Source organism: Neolamprologus brichardi, chromosome 5 (genome assembly GCF_056152115.1).
Source record: "Neolamprologus brichardi isolate AB-2024 chromosome 5, ASM5615211v1, whole genome shotgun sequence".
Classification (NCBI taxonomy): Eukaryota; Metazoa; Chordata; class Actinopteri; order Cichliformes; family Cichlidae; genus Neolamprologus; species Neolamprologus brichardi.
Window position 1 is genome coordinate 15,624,317 of NC_142108.1, and position 20,300 is coordinate 15,644,616.

Genomic DNA, 20,300 nt, shown 5'->3' on the forward strand with positions numbered 1-20,300 from the left:
TGCAGTCCTTTGAGTCTACCTCATTCTCCCAAGTTCTAGCTCTAGATCACACCAAAGAAGCAAAACACAGCACTGTACAGTTTATTCATGAACATATGTCAAAGCAAGAGCAAAATGTAGCAGTTTAACAAAAGTGTGTTTTCACAGCAAAGCAAGTTTGTAAGAATCTAACTTTTCATAAGCCTCGCATTATAGTCCGTCTTAAACAGCCCCACTGGATAACCAAAATTCCTAGTGTCAGATCTAACATTACAATTCAGGTTTAGATACATTTCTGTATCTGCAAAATATAATGCAAATTGGCCAAGCTGCTAATGCAGGTCCCAGTTGTAAGTTTTTAATTTACAGCTAGCAGTTTGTTCACTTTTCTTTATATGATAAACTTACTGGTGATACAGACACATCAGGTCTGGCTCTGCCACTTCTCTAAGGCTAGACTGAAAAATTTGTTGAGTGGTTAAAGGAGATTTTTCACTTACATCAAAGCTGATTCACTGTCCTAAGAATTCCTGTTTTGTTTATCATCTGCACAAGCACAAAGAGGCAATACAAAGTCCTACCAACGACGTCACTGAAGTCCTCTGATTTACAGGTTGCATTAGTGTGCCAAGATATGCAGCAGTATGCCAACAAAGAGAGGGAAGAAGACTTCATGATAGCATTGGCTTGGCTAATGTTTTATAAGGAGGGAAGTGCACTCAAGATCTTCATTAAAGCCTGAGCATATACACATTGCATTTTGGTGAATGACACTAAATGAAAAAGTTTAACTTAGCTTTGTTTGTTTATAATGAAATTAATTGGCTCTCACTAAGTCCCTGAAAATCCCAGACCACCACAGCTGCAGCACATTAAAGGCAGGAAAGTCCCAGTCAGCTCACTGGCCTCTGAATCAGGACTGCTTTGTATCAAATTCACTATGTTACAGCTCTTTTCACAGTAGGTAAGAATATTAAATTAATATCTTCATATAAATAAGCCTACATAATCAAGATTTCATGTCTTGTTGAAATGCTGCTTATCATGTTTTCCGGTTGAGTAACTATAAGCTGCAAATAGTTGGCCTAGTTTAAATGATGGTGCTTAACTTGAGAACTGGTGATGGCAGACATCAATCTGAATCTTTGTGTTTTAGAATTTTATAACTTTATCAGTTTATATAATAAGAGACTCGGCAGAACTAAAAATGTACTTGATTTGCTAAAATACCACATCTATCTCCAAATCTCATTTTAGGTGTCACTATAATGATAAACAATGCTTTGCTACTATTTCATATACTTTATTTCATTTATTCCATTCTTCTCTGTAACTTATGGGCATTTCTGTCAGGTTCACTGATTATCAAGCTACCAATTGCATGAGACTGCACTAAAAACAAACCCTTTATGTTGCATCTCTGCTTTTTTTTTAGTGCAGCATAACAGAGGCAGTTATCACCTTTAGTCAAAGGAGGCTGAAATAAACCCTCAAATGAACTTCATTTCTGGTACCCAAAAGATAACTGATCATTTCAATCACATCTCATTTATTTCATTTAGAGTTTGAATCTTTTCTAAAATACAAAAACTTTAAAATCTCGAGCATTAGAGATTGCCACACTGTCTCAAAGTCTCTTAGGAATGAAACTAAGGTGACTACAATTGAGCGAAAGAGGAATTTTAAGTATTATACTTAGCAAAATATGTTTGTTTCTCCTCTCTATGCTGTTTTTTGACCTACCTATATTTGAAACAGACACACCCTGACATAATGACATGAATTTGAAAGTGTGTCTACCACTAACTGCAGCAACCTTGCCAAACACTTTTCTTGGTATTTTCTTGCTCTTTTGTTTAACTGGTGCACATGTCTCTGTTGGTGGAGTTTGGCTGCATACATATACACCTTATATGGTCAAATAACAGAGAATAACTATTTTTCTGCAGCAAGAGGTGTTGAGAGGCCAAATGACCCTCTGCTGAACAATGCAGTGAAGGCATATGGACCTGCATCTCTGCAGGGATCCATGCTGGCTATGCAAAAACTAACAAAAATGTGCTGACTGAACAAAAATAATAATATAATAATAATTTTCTCAGAAGTATAACAATATATGCTCAAATTCTCTACTGGGCATATTTGTCACCCCATTAAGACAGTTATATAGACAAGACATTAGAAACACTTTTAAATGAAATTTAAAGTACTGTGTTGAGTACTAAAAACTCCACATATAGTAGAATGATCAACTTTCTGATAATGTCAACAAAAACTAAACATGTTTCTTACAAATTAAGCGCATCAATTAGTTGAGTCAGGCCCTGAAATCAGCTCAGTCTCAGACTAGCTGATCTCAGCATCAGGCAGCATCTCATCTGAGCTGATGCACTGTACTGCATTCTACTGGCTCACAGATGTTTGTAGAGCACTAATGTAATGATAGCATATTTACAACATAATATGACTATGCAGTTAACCTACTAATAGCTGAGCGTGCTGGCCATGTGAAATCAATCAGCTTGCAAATTTTAAACCAAAAGATAAGTATGTATATAAATTAACTAAATAAAGGTTGTCATTATGCTGTGTATTTCTACTCTGCAATTTCCCTGGTGGAAACATGCTTGGAATGCCACAAACACGACAACCAGCTGATTCACGCAGAGTCAGGCAGAGCATAAACAAGTAAATAAATAACTAAACATATGGAATGATCGGGAAATCGGTTTATATCTCATGTGTCTAAAAGAAACAAAAATTGTCAAAATATTGGAGTGTCTGAATTGTAGTTTTAAATTGCCAAATAATGGGATCAGGCATACAAATCCTATGTCAGTTGAGCTCAATTCAATGTCCGATGCAAAGACAAGGGCACCAGCCTGGATTACTGCATCTGTAGCTCCGCTGTTTAGAAACCTTTACTTTGCTTTAGAGATTACACTGAGAGGGAAAGTAATGACACAGGCTTCATATGTTCCTTAGCAACTACAGATGAGAATAAATCTCTACTTTGGACCTTAATCTCCAAAATGTAGTTTCAGTACTCAGCCTGCAGAAGGAAACAAACACAGATGATGAAATTTTCCAGCTAACTACTGCCTGCAAAAAAGCTTTCTGAAGGACCCTTTTTTTTTTAACATAATAATACTTAATGAAGGTTTGCTACAGAGATACATGTGTCAATTCACACATAGAAACTAACAGGATCATTCTCAGTGCTTTCCCTTGCTGTGTATAACATAAACAGCCTCTAACAGAAGATGGAAACATATCTAATAATCCCCTTCGCATACAAAAATAAAGAAAACAGATACCAGCTGTTCTCACTAAAGCACTGCCCTTACAAACATCGGGATGGTAAACATGCTCAGGTGGGTTTTTAAGCAAGTATCTGCTGACACTAACCGCCTGAGGGTTTCAGTGTTAATGAAGGGGCAAATCTGAAAAGGATGTTTGTTTTCTTCTAGCTACAGTGGCACCTGTTCAGCAACCGACACGCTGCTGCAAATCATCTCTTTACTTCACTGCGCACTCTTGAGAGAATGGTTGCTATGAACTGTATGCGTTTTGTTTTTAATCAACTCACATTGAATAATTTTCCCAATTAATCAACCAGGTAACGGTACTGCACTATAGTTAGCTGTAGCAGACAGCAGCAAAGACTAGATGCCCCAAATATTCGACCACTGCCTGTTAAAAACAAAAAAACAAAAAACTGTGAAGATTATTAAGCCTTGCAAAGATCACCATAAGCAACACACCAGTTTGTTTATGCTCCTTACCTCACACTTATCTCACACTCATGTACACATTTTCCCTCAATGTCAGCCTTATGCTGTCAACTTATTCCAATACACAACAACTGTTGTTTACTTGCACCTCATCTGTCACGATGAGCTCGTTTGTGAGGTATTTTGGGAGCGATAAGTATCATGCTTAATAAGAACTGATGAAACTTCTTTTAACACACTATTCATGTTTACAGGCTTTACATGCTAAGGTACTGTTTTGTATTTAAATGCCATAGATTACAGTACCTCTAGCTCCCTGTCTTGTCCTGTTCTCACAGTCTCCGTTACGGTCGCAGTGGCCTTGTCTGAGCTGTGGTGGGATGCTGGGACATGTAACTAGGCCTGGGACGGCCGATGTACCCTCCCCCGCTGGTACAGTGGAAGAGAGAGAATGACAGCAAACAGAGAAAAGAACGCTCTCTCCAGAAGCCAAGCTGCTCTAAGACGACATCACCCAGTTCTCCTCCTTTTGTCTCTCCTTTCCTGCTCCTGCTGTAACTGCTGCCACCTTCAGTGTGCTGCAGAAGCAGTTCTCTTTTTTCTTTCTTCTCCTCTTTTCCCCGATTTTGTCTCTGCCTCTCTCTCAGCGGCTTCCTGTACTACACCGGTTTACTGTGCATGAACAGCAGAGCCTTCAAGCCCCCGGATTTAAATACTGGGTTGGATCATACCACGTGGCAAAAAAAAGGGGGAAGGACAAGCGTTAACCACTTCATGCTTCATGCATTGTGCTATAAAATGGAGGCGGCCCTGGATAAAAAGCCACTCCTACTTTACTTCCCTTCCCACCTCTCATTCATGAACACACAGCTTCAGTCATGTCATGACTGTAAATGATGTTATGAATACCAGTATTAAGAAAATCTAATAAATGGAAATGTATTATTTCTGTACATACAAACTTCTTTTCTGATGCTCATTCACTGCTTCTTTCCAATTTCTGATTTATTTTGTCCTTCAGAGCTGGACAACTTTTAAAGAGTGGTTTTGGAAGTTCAGTCTTGTCTTTGTGATTAAAATGTTATTTGACTGCAAGTGTAATTTATCCTTTTGTGTATCCAACTACTTTATAGATGAGAACACACAGTCTTCAGCAGGATAATGTTAATTTTTATACTGCAGGTTTGTGGTCTCCAGCATGTCCCTGAAAAAACAGCAAGATGTTTGTTTTTTGTGGCAGTAAATTTTATGGCTAAGTGAGATGTTCAAAGGGATATGAGGTGGGTGTGGTTCTTGTAAAGAGTGATCTGTTGTTTGACTGCCAGTCAAAAGACTGAACAATTACCGGTAACTGGAATTAATGAAAATAATCCTTGGATGAAAGAAATCACTGAAATGTTTTCATTATCCATTTTCCCTGCACAAGAATAACCTTCAAGGGGCAATGGCAAGAGAAAACTAATACGTTTAGAAAATGTTTTTACTTTATAGATGAATACCATACAAAGCCAAGTTTAAAGTTAAATATACAAAGAATGCAAAAGTCCTCAAAGAGAGCTCAGTGAATACTGTTCAGGTGGAAATGGTATTCCACTGCTTGGATCTGAGATAGGCATAACGGTGATTTTTTAATTTTATTTTTATTTTGGTGTTGTCGAGGTTGAATTTTATGATATTTTTAATAAGATCCAATTAAAGAATCCTGATTTGATGCTAACAGATACAGTATGTTTTTGAAATAAAGACTTTTGCTTTAGCAAGATTTATAGAAGGTACTGTACCCAATATATCTAACATAAAGCATTTCAGTTAGGCTAACGATAAGAATAACAAGAATAAGAAACACTGACCGTAATTTATCCCAGTACTCTTGTTAAAGCCGATGAGCTAACAATAACAATATTAAAACGTCAGCAGTCATGCTATATTGATCGGAGCGCGTGTGTTTATGTTCCCTATCTTCTCCTAGGCATGTGGAACAGTCTTGAGGAAACTTAAATAGAAACATAAACATTTCCCAGGGTACCGTGAGTGTCAACATCTATATGACATATTTAAAATATTTTATACATATCCCTCATTATATTCATCATCATACATCATTTTGGTGCATTTGACAGTTCAATTGAGCACTGAATAGAATTTCAGATTACAATATACCCATAGCATCATATTCCAATGATCGTAGCATGTGTATATATGTTTATCTCCCACCCACGGGTTTGCTATTAATAACAGCAGTAGTAGTGTTAATGGTATTGTCATGTGACTATGTTAGTCACTGTGGGCTTTGAATGGGAGCGGGACACACAAACAATCAATCACTGTTAGGAATCACTAAGTTCATCTCCTCTATAGTGCTTCTTAAATGTTGTAAAATGAGTGTTAAATACTCCTTTGTGGACCAATATACAGGAAAAAAAATTTAGTTTAAGTCACTCAGGTCAAACCTCTGTGGCAGCCATCTTGTTTTGCAGGTAAAGAGGAAGCCCGCCTCAAATGCAGCTCTTGTAAAGGATGTAGAAAGTGTAGAACATTAATTGAATTTATTCAAATAAATGTAAACAAATGAAATAACAAACAAATGTTTGCTTTCATTACTGACAAATAATTGATAATGCGATCATTGTGATTCTGTAAAAGTTAATCTTCTTTGTTTTGAGTGATATGTTCTGTTTTCCCCCACTACACCTTCCTGTGTAACAATCATTTAATATGTTATAAATTGTGATGAAGTGTTTTGAAAGACTGATGAGAGATCACATTACTTCTTCACTTCCTGCCACCATCAACCCACTTCAGTTTGCATACCGGACTAATCGTTCCACAGACGATGCCATAGCTCACCTGCTCCAAACATCCCTGAGTCACCTGGACACTGGCAGAAGGAATTATGTTAGGATGCTGTTCGTGGACTACAGTTCAGCATTCAACACAATAATTCCCTCTAAATTTTTCACCAAGTTGAAGGATCTAGGACTCAGCTCATCACTGTGTCAGTGGATCCTCAACTTCCTCACAGACAGACCCCAATCAGTGGGAAAACAAGTCTCCCCCTCCATGTCACTCAGCACTGGAGTGCCTCAGGGCTGTGTTTTAAGCCCCCTGCTGTAATCACTGTACACTTATGACTGTGTAGCCACATCAGACACCACCTCCATTGTCAAGTTTGCTGACGACACTGTTGTTGTGGGCCTGATGTCTGACAACATCAAGACGGCCTACCTGGAGGAGATTAGGAACCTGGAAACCTGGTGCCAGGAGAACAACCTCCTCCTAGTCAGCAAGACTAAGGAGCTGATCGTAGACTTCACAACAAAGCAGGTGAGGAATTATGAGTCCCTGATCATCAATGGCATGCCAGTGGAGAGAGTGGACAGTTTCCGATGCCTGGGTGTCCACATCACTCAGGACCTGTCATGGTCCTGCTACATTAAAGCCCGCCAGCGTCTCTTATTCCTCAGAAGACTTAGTGACTTCCATCTGCCACAGAGGGAGCTTAAGAACTTTTACTCCTGCACCATCGAGAGCGTCCTGACAGGAAACATCTGCACCTGGTATGTGAACAGCACCAAGCAGGACAGACAAGATCTGCAAAGAGTTGTGCGCTCAGCCGAACGCATCATTCGATCAGAGCTTCCTGACCTGCTGTCCATCTGCACCAAGCGGTGCAGGACTAAAGCCAGGAAGATTATGATGGACCTCTCCCATCCCAACAATGGACTCTTCTCACTGTTGAGGTCTGGGAAGCGCTTCCGTTTCCTTAAGGCCAAAACAGAGAGAATGAAGAGGAGCTTCTTCCCCCAGGCTATTCGGGCTCTGAACCAGGTGTAGGACTGAACTCTCCCACACACATCACATCTCCACATGCACTCTGGTTTTTCTTTTTTGCACACTTCGTATAATTTATAAATTTCTTTTTATTAATAATTTCTTATGTAAACTATTTTGAACATTTTTACTGTAAATTTCTAAGTTAAAATCTGTAAATTTTTGTAGTAATCTGTAAATATTACTGTCAATTCTTACTGTCATTTAATGGTTGGGCATTGCACAGCAATAATAATTTCACCTCATGTCATACTGTGCATGGTTGTGTGTGTGTGACGAATAAAATTTGAATTTGAAATTTGTGTTTGTTATATAATGCAACCTGAAGCACAGATGAGGAGCCTCTTATAGAAGTCTTCAAAAACTTTTAATTAAATCAAGCTGATTCTCCTTCAGAATTATTCAACTCAACTGCCATTACTACTTGCTTGTATAGTCTTTTGCACATTCTCAGTCTTACTATTTATATTTCTTTATTATTTTATTTTGTCTACCTGTCTATGATAACCTAATAGGATGATATTAAGCAACACGGCTGATGGAGTTTAATATTGCAAATTTAATACGGCAAAAGTATATGAGATTTATTTAGATGCTTGAATGAAAACACTCCAACTGTTTGGAGACTTGACGGTTAAATTTCTTGTACAAATAGGTGATATCTCATCTTCATGAACCTATCAATAAGCTGACTGAGGAAGTTATAAATGTTATGAGAGTAAGTTGACCAGTCCTGATTTATTTGACCTTCGGGCCTTTTGCTTGTGGAATATTTCCTTTGACTTTCTGTTCTGAGCTTAAAAACAAGAAGGACATCCATTGTAAACAACAAATGGCAATGTGTTCTGCCACTGATTGTGTTATTACAACAGAATCATTTACGAGGCTTGCTGGCTGAAACCACCTACAGCCTTGTGTGAATTAAATTCAGACATACTATATGTCCAGTGGTTTTTGTTAAGTCACATTTCTCACAAGCACTGAGGTATGTTTTCTTTTTCAGCCCCAGCTTGAGTTTTTCTGCAGTTACATCATCTGTTGTGTTCTGCAAATCTCTTTCCCTGGAGACTAATTAACAGCACAGGGGTGTCGCTGTGCATTATTTTTCACTCCCTTTCTCCCTGAAGAAAAAGAGAGCTGACATAATTGCACAAGCACTCCCGTGTGAATGAAAGAGAGTGAACATGCAAATAAAACTGCTTCCCAGCATTTGCGCTGCTGTTTTTGTATCCCATCAGGAATCTTCTCAAAACAATAAGTTCTCTCTGGAGCCCGAGACACCAAACTGTGCACAAAACATGTTGCATACCCACAGCAGCACATGTAAACACTAATAGTCACACACCAAAAAAGGCACACGTATTCACATCATTCATTTTGACCCTCTGTGATTATCCAGACCACAGTTGTTGTTGTCACCGCTGTCAGTGCACCTCTCACCACATCGGAATATCTAAAAGGAACACTGTGTCATTTGATAGTGTCAACATATAACCCTCTGCAGTTAGCGCTGCTCGGACATCAAGAGCTCAGGATTCCAACCCTGAGACAAAAACTGTGTGAAGTATCAAAGCCAGAGACAATAAAGGGACTACTGCTTCCCTGCCATGGCTAAGCAAGAAAGCTTTTGATCAGTTTCCATGCACATTGACTGCTCTCTTTGCTTTGGAGTGAATGAATTGCGCACTGTTGAAAACTCGCAATTCTAGCTGTGATTTAGTGTCTTGTGCTGCTGGCAGAGCTTCCACAAAAGGATGTTATAAATTGTGAGATCATTATTCTATGTAACTTAGTTTTCCTTATATTTTTAGGTTAAAGAACATGACCCCCTTCGCAGTATATTCTTATAGTATGTTAGACAAAATGTCTCAGTATATTTTGGTAGTAGGATAGACAAAAGTTCAAGTATATCTTTGGGGATTAAAAAGAATGTGACCATCCTTTGGGTTCTGTTAGACAGGTGGGCGCCACCATTTATCTGCTGTGAATGTTTTACACTGTTTTCTTGTCATGTCAGACTGCTTAAATCATTTCTGAGAATGTTGTGTGCAAAGCAGTTTTATTAAAGATTAAACTCTGGACAACTGTGCACTGTTTGCTTTAATGACTAATATTTCATTACTGTATCAACTAATGGTTGCAAACTAAAACAACTGCGACTAACCTGACTCAGGCTGTATAGCGGAATCAATTTTTTCAAAGCAAGAAAGAGTTGCGGTGTGATAAGAATATAACAACAAAAGGAAAAAGTTCCTATTATATGTTCTGACATCAACTAAAGATGAATAGTTTAACATGAAGATATCAAAATTGTGGAAAACTGGCCAGCTGTCAGACTGAACAAATGACTTTTCTATGTGTGAGATGACCAATGAACTGGAATGTGAGAAACATCAGTGTGGAGTTGCCTGTGTGAGAGTATATTCCTAATTAAAGTTTAGAATATGATCTGGAGAATCATTAAATGAACAGGAGGGGGTGGGTGAGAGATTCAATGAGTCACTGAGGTCAAAACACAATAAGAAGTCAGTGAAGGACTGAAACATCAGCTGATGCTGCTTCATGTGTGATCGAATGAGGTGGATTAAATGAAAATGGATCTTCATTGGAAGCCACGACAGGAGCAGAGACAGACCAAAGTAGCATGCTTAACTGTACTTAAGCACTGAAATACAACCCATCATAACCATCTGTACAGCCTGTCAGCCAACAGAGCACCCGAGTGAGAAATGGTAGAGTGGAAACAAGCCAATCTTCTGTGTGTTTCTATGTGAGTGTGTGTGTGTGTGTTCCTGTCTAGCTATCTTTGTGAGGACCAAAATCTGCATTCTGCTAAACTTGTGAGAATCAAGAGTCACTTGTGAGGACACACTCACCGGTCCTCACAAGTTTGAAGGCCTTTTTGAGGTTCAAAATGTGGTTTTAGTGTCAGGGTTACAATTAGGTTATGGTTAGGTTTAGGGTAAGGGTTAGGGTGAGGCATTCATTTTTAATGGTTAGGGTAAGGGGCTAGGGAAACCATTATGTCAATGAAGGTCCTCACTAAGATAGCTGAACGGGGTTGGGTGTGTGTGTCTGTGTGAGTGGAGTGGGGTGGGTTGCCTGGACAGATATTATGATATCACTCGCTATCTGGTAACAACAGGCCCACCTGTTGGTGTGATAGTTTTCAAGGCCTCACTTCCTACCTCTCCAAAATCCCTTTTCCAGGACTGAGACACTCTCTTTCTAACATGGGAAGCAGCTGAGCTATTCATAGCAAAAGAAAGCCCTGGAATTTTCCACCAAACACAGAACAAAGTGGTCCTCAGTCATGTCTGAGGGAGCACAGCCACAGACTGGAGACCCTAGCAAACAGCTGCTTGTTTCAAACCGATGGGCTGCCTTGTATTTTCCTAAGCCTCCCTCTAGTGGTTAGAAAGAAAAGCAAAGAAACATTTTTAATATTGAGTATTAAAGTGTAGAGCAAAAACGGAATAAAAATAATATGTTTTTTTCTAAACAAATTCACCTTAAATTGAAGCTATTCAGCGTATTCATTGTAGGAGTGACAGTGAAAAACATGTTACATTGACACCTTTTCAGTAGGAGATCAAAACACAACTGTGCTGAAAAAACCCAACTTTCTGGTTTTCTCCCAGTATTTGCTTGTCATGTGTTTCTGTCTACTGCAGGGCCAGAGCGTGGGAGTGAGAAGAGGTGAACAGGCACGGTGCTTTTCAGTCAGCTGGGTTAAAGTCCACAGGGAGACGAGTAGATATGATAATGATTCAGTAAGGACTACAGCAAATCCCCTCAGGGGTAACGGCACAGAGCTCACGTGACCTGGGGTAAGAATACACATAAATTGAAGACAGATGCACAAGAGACATCCCGTGACACAAGCAGTATATCTGCTTAATAATGAACCAGAACAGGAGACAGCCAGAGTCTTGGAGGAAATACGGTAACCATCCAACTGCAGCATGCAGCAGGATGTGTAGAGAGTATAAAAGATACAGATTAATGTGGTGCCTACAGGCCAGTGGCCACCCATTAATAACCGATACAGTATTTTTTTTTATTTATTTTTTTTTGGGGGGGGGGGGGTTCGAGGGTACAGTGCAATTTATAAACAAACAAACAAACAAACATATCTTTTAGAATAATTAAAAGAACTGACATAAATGGGTACTAGAAATACATTATCCAGTATTATATAGATGGCACAAAACTAATGTTAAATCCAGGTAACAAGACAGCGATCCCCACACTTCTGAAATGCTGAGCTGACAAACCATCATACATGCAAGAGACAAAAATAACTGCCCCGACAAAAGCATCAAGCTAGACAACCAGACAGCCTGCAGGTAAAATGTGCAAAGGCCTGTATGAAGTTAGAGCCAAAAATAAAGATAGAAGGCTGCATACAGGAAGAAGAGCGCTGATCCAAACTGGTGAGAGGAATTCCCTGCACTGCTCTGGCAGACACTTTAATAACCTCCACATATCACGTCATATAACTGGGCATTACATATTCTGCTTTATGCCAGAATCCAGTGGGAGAGCTGCAGAGCCTACAGGCAGAGGCAGTTTCCTCCAGGAAGCTGGTTAGTTAATCAATGTTTACACCAGCAAATCCACTCAAACCATTGCATAAGAGAACTGTTTCAAGTATGCAGGGGTGCATCAGTGCTGGAGAGATGTGTTTGGTGAGAGGGGAAAATGTGATAAGAGAACTATTTCTGCTAAGGTTACAAGAAGAAACAATGCAAATATTGAGCTTCAGTCCATGACCTGACTTTGAGAACAGTCGTTTAGAGGCAAAAATAAAAATGTGGTCAGATGGACCATAATGGACCATGTTATCAGACTGGGAGAGCACAAGGCTCAGCCAAGCGGCTAATTGAGAGGACTTGAATGACTGCATGGCTGGAGAGACCTATAAGTTATTTATTACTGCACCAAAGACAGGCGTCCTCAGCAAATACTGTAAGGAGTGTGTCAGCGTGAGTTACTCCTCAGGATCTGCTGCCGCATCCCTCCAAATGCTCGACTTTTGTGCTGTGCAGCACCCTGAGGAACCAATTCATTTCACATATAAATTGCAGGTCTAACTTGATTGTTTCTCATTAGAAAGAGCAGTTAACATTAAAATCAAAGATAATCATAAAAACACAATAATTTTTGTCTATCCCATCACACACACACACACACACACAAAATGTTAAATGTGTTTTTTTTATCTGGGATGCTGAGAGAACAATCTAACAGAAACTTGTAATGAGAGAGAGAGTTGCAGTTGAAAGATCAACTGATACCACTGCTCTGTGCAAAGCTGATAAACTGCAGACCTTTGATAAACTGTAGCAGAAACTGTGCAAGGTGGTCGGGTAAATAGGCCCACAAACTCCTCACATTCCTTTACAATCCGACAATAATACACAGACAGTCAGAAATGTGTATATAAACAGCGATATTCACTGTGCAAATAAGGACAATAAATGCTCAAAAATCTATATTTTGCTCTTATTTTTTGAGGCGATGTACATTGTGCTGTCACACTCATCTGCAAAACATTAACTTCACAAGGTAAGTAAAGGCTGTTCATCGGTGCCTCGTTATGACAAATGATACACTTAACCTGAACTTTACCTTCTTATCAAAGTACACACTATTTTTTTTTTCTTTTGCACAACCCTGCTGGACTTTACACTGTTATCTGGCTTCAAGAACCATTCATGTGCGCTAGTCAATACTTTCTGATGTTTCATACACTATGTAATCGTCCGACTGAAAAAACTAGAATAGCAATTGTTAAATAATCAATTTCATCTGAAGTTTTGTGAAAATGCTCTTTGCAGTTAATCGATTCAGCGAGGTGTATTACACACAGAAGAGCACACATGCTGAACGTATCCAACATGGGTGGAAGCTTCAAATCAATTTACAGGCGGAAAAAAACTAGCTAGAGTTGCAGAATTCTCCACGTCCCTCTCATTGCTCTTTGTGAGCAGCATGAATTCTTAAATACCATTGCACAAGCACATGTGTAATTTTGTGACTCCACATCCACGCAAGATGTTCCCCCATTTCTTCTTTGGGACCCCCCAAACCCACCCTTTCACCCACACTCACCAGGGCTGGTGGTGCTCTGCAGGCTCCCCCTCTTGTGCATCGGGGATTTAGGCTTAGGCTTCCCTTGTCCATTTGCAGCATTAGAGGAGGAGGTGGATGAAGAAGATGACATCTTGCCGCCTGTGCTCTTGTTACTAGTCGAGCACAGTGGGTCAGAGCATTGAAGTGGCCAGCAGGGGGAGAAAGGAGCACTAGCTCTGATGCTGGAGCTCTGTCTCACAGTGGGACAGCGGGACGGTAGGACCCATACTGGGCCAGGCGAAGCTCCTCTGCAAAGTTGGCTCCTCCTCCCAGTCAGCGGCGGGTCAGCAGGCACGCTGCACAGCGCCGAGTTGAAAGACAACCCAAGGCTTCCCCAACTCCTGCTGGGGGCCATCGTCCTCGGTTGCCTTAGCAACCAGGGAAGGAGCTTCCTGTAGGCAGCACAGGGAAAAGCGGCCACAGAGGAGGGCATTGGAAATCAAAGAGTGTAGCTAGCATGACAGCTAGCAAGCCAGAAAATCAGCTGCAGCTGAGCCAGCTGAGCGCCTAGGTCAGCGAAGGACAAAAGTTTTTCCACTCTTCTAAAAATAGCAGCTAGATAGATATCATTAAAACATGCAGTGTATCCAAGAGAAGCAAAAACAAAGGATCGCGATGAACAGCAAGTAACTAAAAAAAATAAATAACAGAGATAAGCACGATAACAGCTCACCAATGAGCTCCCAGTCTTCTTTGCTGGAAAATTCTGAGGGGAGACGGACAGCTTACACACACACACACACAGGCGCACGCACGGACGGAGGCCCGCCTGATATGGAGTATTATAAATAGTGACAGCTATTGCCCAGCTAGAGGCTGTAGTACAACCTGTGACAAGTACAGTACATTAATGACTTGTTGTCACTTACTTCCTGTAGCTGAGGAGCAAAATTACAATTCATCATAAACTCTTTTAAAAGTTTAGCAAACACACAAGCATCCAAAAGTCAACACAGCAGGTCAATGATTAAAAAAAATCTTAAATTTTACTAGTGTTCATGCTCTCAATACACTCATCACTAAATTGCAAACTAAAGTGTTCTGTTGAAAGTTTCACAGACTGGAAATTTACACAGTTAATAATCACACTGGTATATTTTATAAGTTCAATACTGCCTATTTTATGCTTTAGTAATGTTAATATCACTGCTAATTTAGCTTTTAAACACAATGCTAAATCAGTGATTGCAATTATTCAACTTGAGAATTCAATTTCAATATTCTGTAAATCCAATTCTCCAAAACTAGGAAGAAACTATATTATGGACCAGAATAGTCATACAAAGAGAGTTGTTAAGAACAAGCAAAGAGCCCCATCTAGTGGCATGAAAACTGTATGCAGCTGGATGAAAATTTCTATTCCTTCTTTTCAAAGTTTAAAAAACATGTGTGTGAAAAGTTTTTGCTTTTTACATGGTAAAGCTTTTATATCTAACAGTTACATCCAAGTAACTCATGTGATAGTAACACATTCAAGTGTATCTAACCAAAAGTCTAAAAGCAAAAAAGAAACTGATAAAGCTTTTAAAAAAGACTAGTACATTGTGCAACAAACACTTAATTTTACAATAATATCTTTAAAAGATAACCTTATTTGGGTACTGAAATGGAAGTGTCTGCAAAGTAAGGAAAAAATAAAAGCTTATATCAGGGTTTCTGCAGGCTTTTTGTTGAAAGCTCCCCCAGGTTTTAAAGACACTGAAAACCTGAAAACTCTCCTTTGGTTTTCTCCCTGCTTCTGCTGCTAGGTCAAGCCTTCTGTTTGCACACCCTTTTGTTAAAAATGAGACCAGTGAGCATATATCTGGCTGCTTAGGAGATTTTTTTCCCCCACTTATTCAGACCAGTGCTTATGAAATGCAACATTTTGTTTACCAAGGCCATACAGGGAGAAAACCCTACTGTGGTCACATCTATTAAACAGCATCTTGACAGTGTACATTACACAAAATCCTGCTGAACAAAGTAACATATTTTCAAATGAGCTAATATACACTTTGAAATAGTCTATACTGGTATTTTCTATAATAAAATACAACCAGGGCATGTTTTTATTAATAGCACTGCTTCTTCTATTGCCAGGTCCCTGGATTACCTTAGTCTTTTCTCCCTGTTTCCCTTTCTTAACAATGGCTTAGTGACAGCCACCTTTTTGATGAGGCTTCAGCAAACAGTATATGGATCAAATGCAGGGTCAAATGCATCTTTCAAGTCTGGTCTTTGCTGGATTTTTTCCTATTGCTTGATTTTTATTTATTTTTTTTGCATATCTTAAGAACACTTTCAGATTATGTCTATCTGCTGTAAATAGCTCTTTAAGTCTCTTTGCTTATCCTCCATTAGTCTAGTTTCCTTAATATTTTTTAAGGATGCACAGCATATCATGCCAACATATGCCAAGTTTTCAGTGAATACAATTTTTAGGGCTGTCAAACTGTGAACTAATTATGTGTTTTCATGCCAGGTTGCCAGGGGGGAAAAGTACCTTTGAAACTTGAAAACGTTGTCTGGATGTGTAGACATCCCCTGAGTTAAGTGTCTCTCAGTTCCCTATCAAATGGCTCAACAAGCAAAAAACATTCCCATGAATATGATCAGATACACAAACTGTATTAAAAATAAGTCAAAAAAGCAGCCAGTGTCCAAAGAAAAAACTTTGGAGAACTATTGATTAAGAGCACTTTTAACATGTTACAAGAAAGTCTAGCTCCTTGGAAGCAAAACAGAAATAAATGAGTGGTGGCTTTCACACACCACTGTAACAAAATACTGATGGTATATAGGAATGTGAACTGATAACCAGTGTCAGTTGAGGACTAGTTCTATATTGTTCACTCCACCTACAACGTCAAAGTTGATCAAGTTCATCCAATGGCACACACGAATTTACTCCATTACTCATAAATCACATAAAGACAACACAATCAAAAGACGCATCAAGACCAGCTGCAAAGCCACACTGTCAAATGACAGGAAGTGCAACAGGATGACGAAAGCAAAGTCACAGCCACATTTTTGTTTTTGTCCTGTCAGCTGATCAACGCACAGACACAATCAGTTTGTAAAAATAGTTTTGTCACAACTTTAAAGGTGAACCAAAGCATAACCGAAAAGACACAATTTGTTTTGTTACTTTTTAAATCCACATGAATGTGAGCATAATGTTGGTACAAATAGGACCTCACAGCTTCCTCCTTGGCCACGTAAAAGCAAGCAAGTGTAGAAGCTTTCAAATATTAGTACTATTAGTACATTTAACGCATTAAAAATACCAAACAGCAACTGTTTTTTATTTTATTTTTTTACCTATGTAATAAGCTTCTGACAGAGTTTCTGGTGATAAGTCACTTAAAGGGAGAGCTAAACTCCTTTTTCTAGAGCGTGTTTCGTGTATATTTGAGTACAGCTATGTCGGGTGCCGACTTACCAACGGACATTGTTGACGACTCGTTAGAGGGAAGTGGCAGGAAATACCTTGACACAAAGATAAAGCAACAACGACGGCTCGTTACAGTATATACGGGCTCTAAATATGTGTACGTATACATCCGCAGAGTAGCTAACAAGAGTGCCGACTGTAAACACGTTACCGAGGAGTTTCACATAGCTAACAACGCGACTGCTTCGTACTAGCTTAACTGTCCACTATGAAATGTACAAAGTTAGTTCAAGCACGATAACTGCAGTGTCAAACTCAATAGCCTACGTTTTAGCTTAAAAACGACATAAATGGCTAACCCATGAGAGAAATAAGTATTAGTTAAATAATTCTAGCTAGGAAAGACTTACCAGGGGTGATATTCGGTTTGGGTGGGTTTGTTATTCTGTTACTTCAGTTTCCTCCACAGAAGGATGAAGTGTTGTGTTCAAAGGGGGCGCTGGGAGAGGGTTCAAAGGTCCAGGTGAAAGAAGAACAAATGTGTTTCCACGCTGGTTAGATAACGTTTGATAATAGCTTATCTTCAGCAGCTGTATTTAAAACAAGTTCTGAAATATTTAGCAATTAAATCCTAAAATGTCTTTCTTACTGGTGACCAATATCTCAAAGGTCACCATATATTAACGCTATTGGTGTTAGTTTTATAGCACATCTGATTCAAGCTTCAACATGCTGTGCATTCAGAGGTGCTCGTCTGCATACCTTTGTTTTAACAAGTCGCTATTTGATTTAATTTTGCTGTCCTGTCAGCTCAAAGCAGTCTCATCATTCTTTGACCTGTGATATCAACAAAGTACTTTTAGCCAGAGAACTCGAAACTCACTGGATATTTTCCTTTTTATCCATCGCATTCTCTATAACCCTTACACATGGCTGTGTTTTTGAAAATTCCAGTAGATCAACAGTTTTTGAAATACTCAGATCAGCTCATCTGATACCAGCAACCATGCCAAGTCAGTTAAATCACCTTTCTTCTCCTTTCTGATGCTCAGTTTGAATTTCAGCAGGTCATCTTGGCTATGTCCACAGAGCACTGAGTTGCTGCCATGTGACTGGCTGAGACTGGTTGGGATATTTGCATGAATATGCAGCTGAACAGGTATACTTAACAAAACACATGGTGAGTGTGTGTTGCAAATAATTTTCTATGTGTAGATTATATTTGTCATACCTGTTACAGAGGTCAAATACTAAAGTCAAGTAAATGTAGTGGAGTAAAAAGTACAGCATTTTTCTCTGAAATGCTGTTGAGTAGAAGTAAAATACTTCTAAAATGGCATAAAAGCAGATTTGTATCTACTTATAGCAGAATATAACTGATTCCGCTTACTGTTATTTACCACAGTGAATACCAGTATTTAAAAAGTAAAGCAGTGGTGAAAATGTAAAATATAGCTTCCTAAACTTTCACTGAAAGTTTGCTTAAGCTTATATGTTAGCTTAGAAAGCAAAGCTGTTTGCAAAAGCAAAGAAAAAGACTCTCTGCCAGCTCAAATAGCCTTAAAATAGGAACACGTACTGAGCTGGCTGACTCAAGGCATTTAAGACTGAAGTCCAATGTTTCAGTGTCTCAAACCTTTGACCTTTATTACCCACCAGATAAGATTTATAATAATTTAGTAGATCATGTTAAAACATGTACAAGATTCCGTTTTGAGTGGGTTGATCAAATGACTCGCAGACGATTACCTAGGATGATGATTAATTCCCTTTACTGTGCTGCTTTAGTGTCTGTCCTGGACCACAACACGCCAGATCTTTCTGTTAATGCAAAAGCAAGGGCATAATGTGCATATAAAAGCATTTCAAGGTGTATGATTATAACTAATGTTGACAAATATAATATGAATCTTTAACAGAATATAACATTGTTGTTATGCTACAACTAGATATATTATAAGGCAAAGTAACGAAGATCTCACATAAAATAACAAATAAAGTCTAAGGGGGTCATTCCAGTTTACAACATGACATATTCACACTAGGAGTGCTATGGTTTGTGATAACATAACAAAACCAAATGTCAGCTCTGGTTTAGTGTAGAGAATATATTTTAAGAAGTCACAGATAGGGGCGTCATGTTGGATTCCCAATCGAGTAAGCTCCTCCTACCACCCACTACAGCCTAGAAAAATGTCTCTAGGTAATAATTGCCATGGGGATGGCAGAGCCTGCCGAAGCTGGGGGTGGTTTGACTGAGGTCCATCATAGAAGTGTGAGGCGTGTTGAGCAATCACATCTTCCAAATGAAACAAAGCAAAAAAATTAAATAGAAACAGGAGATATATATATATATATATATATATATATATATATATATATATATATATATAGACATACATACATATATTAAAGTACATTATTATTATTACCTTTGTTATTTATTTTCATGAACAGAAAAATGTTTTAGTGGTTGATTGACACATTTTTCATGTATCTCTAAAATATTTCCATTTTTTCATTTTTGAAGATTTTTACCTTCAGATTACTGTGAACTATATCCCCCCACCATCTCTCTTTGCATCAGGATTTCAATGCAAAGGATTAAGGCACACACATGTACAGTAATATAAAACACTAAAATGTTAATGTTATTATTATAAAAAAAACTATGCCACAAATATTGATTTCCTATTGAATTACTATTTTAGTGATCAAGAGTGAATTGTACCCTCAATTTCTTAGGAGACAGGAGTGAAAACTGATACGGTCTTCTGCTTCAGGGTTCAATGATGCTCTTCTGCATACCTTGGTTGTAACATGTGGTTCTTTGAGTTACAGCTGCCTTCCTATCAGCTTGAAACAGTCGGACCATTGTCCTCCGACATCAATGAAACATTTTCACCCAGAGAGCTGAAGCTCACTGAATATTTGATCTTTTTTGGACTCTCTGTAAACCCTACAGATGGGTGTGTTTCTGAAATTCAGTTTGAACTTCAGCTGGTCATCTTAATCATGTCTACACACCTAAATGCACTGAGTTGCTGCCCTGTGATTGATTGATTAGATATTTGAGTTAACATGTAATTGAACAACCGTACTCAATTAAGTGGTCAGCAAGAGTATATTGCACTTATACCAATATTTTGGCAGAAACCTCACATTGTAGGTTAAATTATGCGAATGCATCCAAAATATTTTACAAACATAGAAACTCTTTATTACAACAGTATCTCTCG

General features: G+C 38.8%; 1 protein-coding gene across 4 annotated transcripts in view; it reads right to left on the reverse strand.

Annotated features, from left to right (window-relative positions):
* The window catches only part of LOC102778475 (AMP deaminase 2-like), a 34,607-nt gene extending 17,053 nt beyond the window's left edge, over nt 1-17,554 (reverse strand). Inside the window, exons 1-3 of one of the 4 annotated variants that reach the window (XM_087840754.1) lie at nt 17,472-17,554; nt 17,110-17,156; nt 13,662-14,074 (exon numbers count right to left, since the gene is read on the reverse strand). In XM_087840754.1, coding sequence (XP_087696880.1) covers nt 13,662-14,037 — 376 coding nt within the window. In that variant the 5' untranslated portion in view covers nt 14,038-14,074; nt 17,110-17,156; nt 17,472-17,554. Of the gene's footprint in view, nt 1-4,019; nt 4,505-13,661; nt 14,474-17,109; nt 17,157-17,471 lie in introns of those variants that run through there. The other 3 variants (XM_087840755.1, XM_087840753.1, XM_087840756.1) reach the window with 3 other exon arrangements.
* Nucleotides 17,555-20,300: the final 2,746 nt, after the last annotated feature.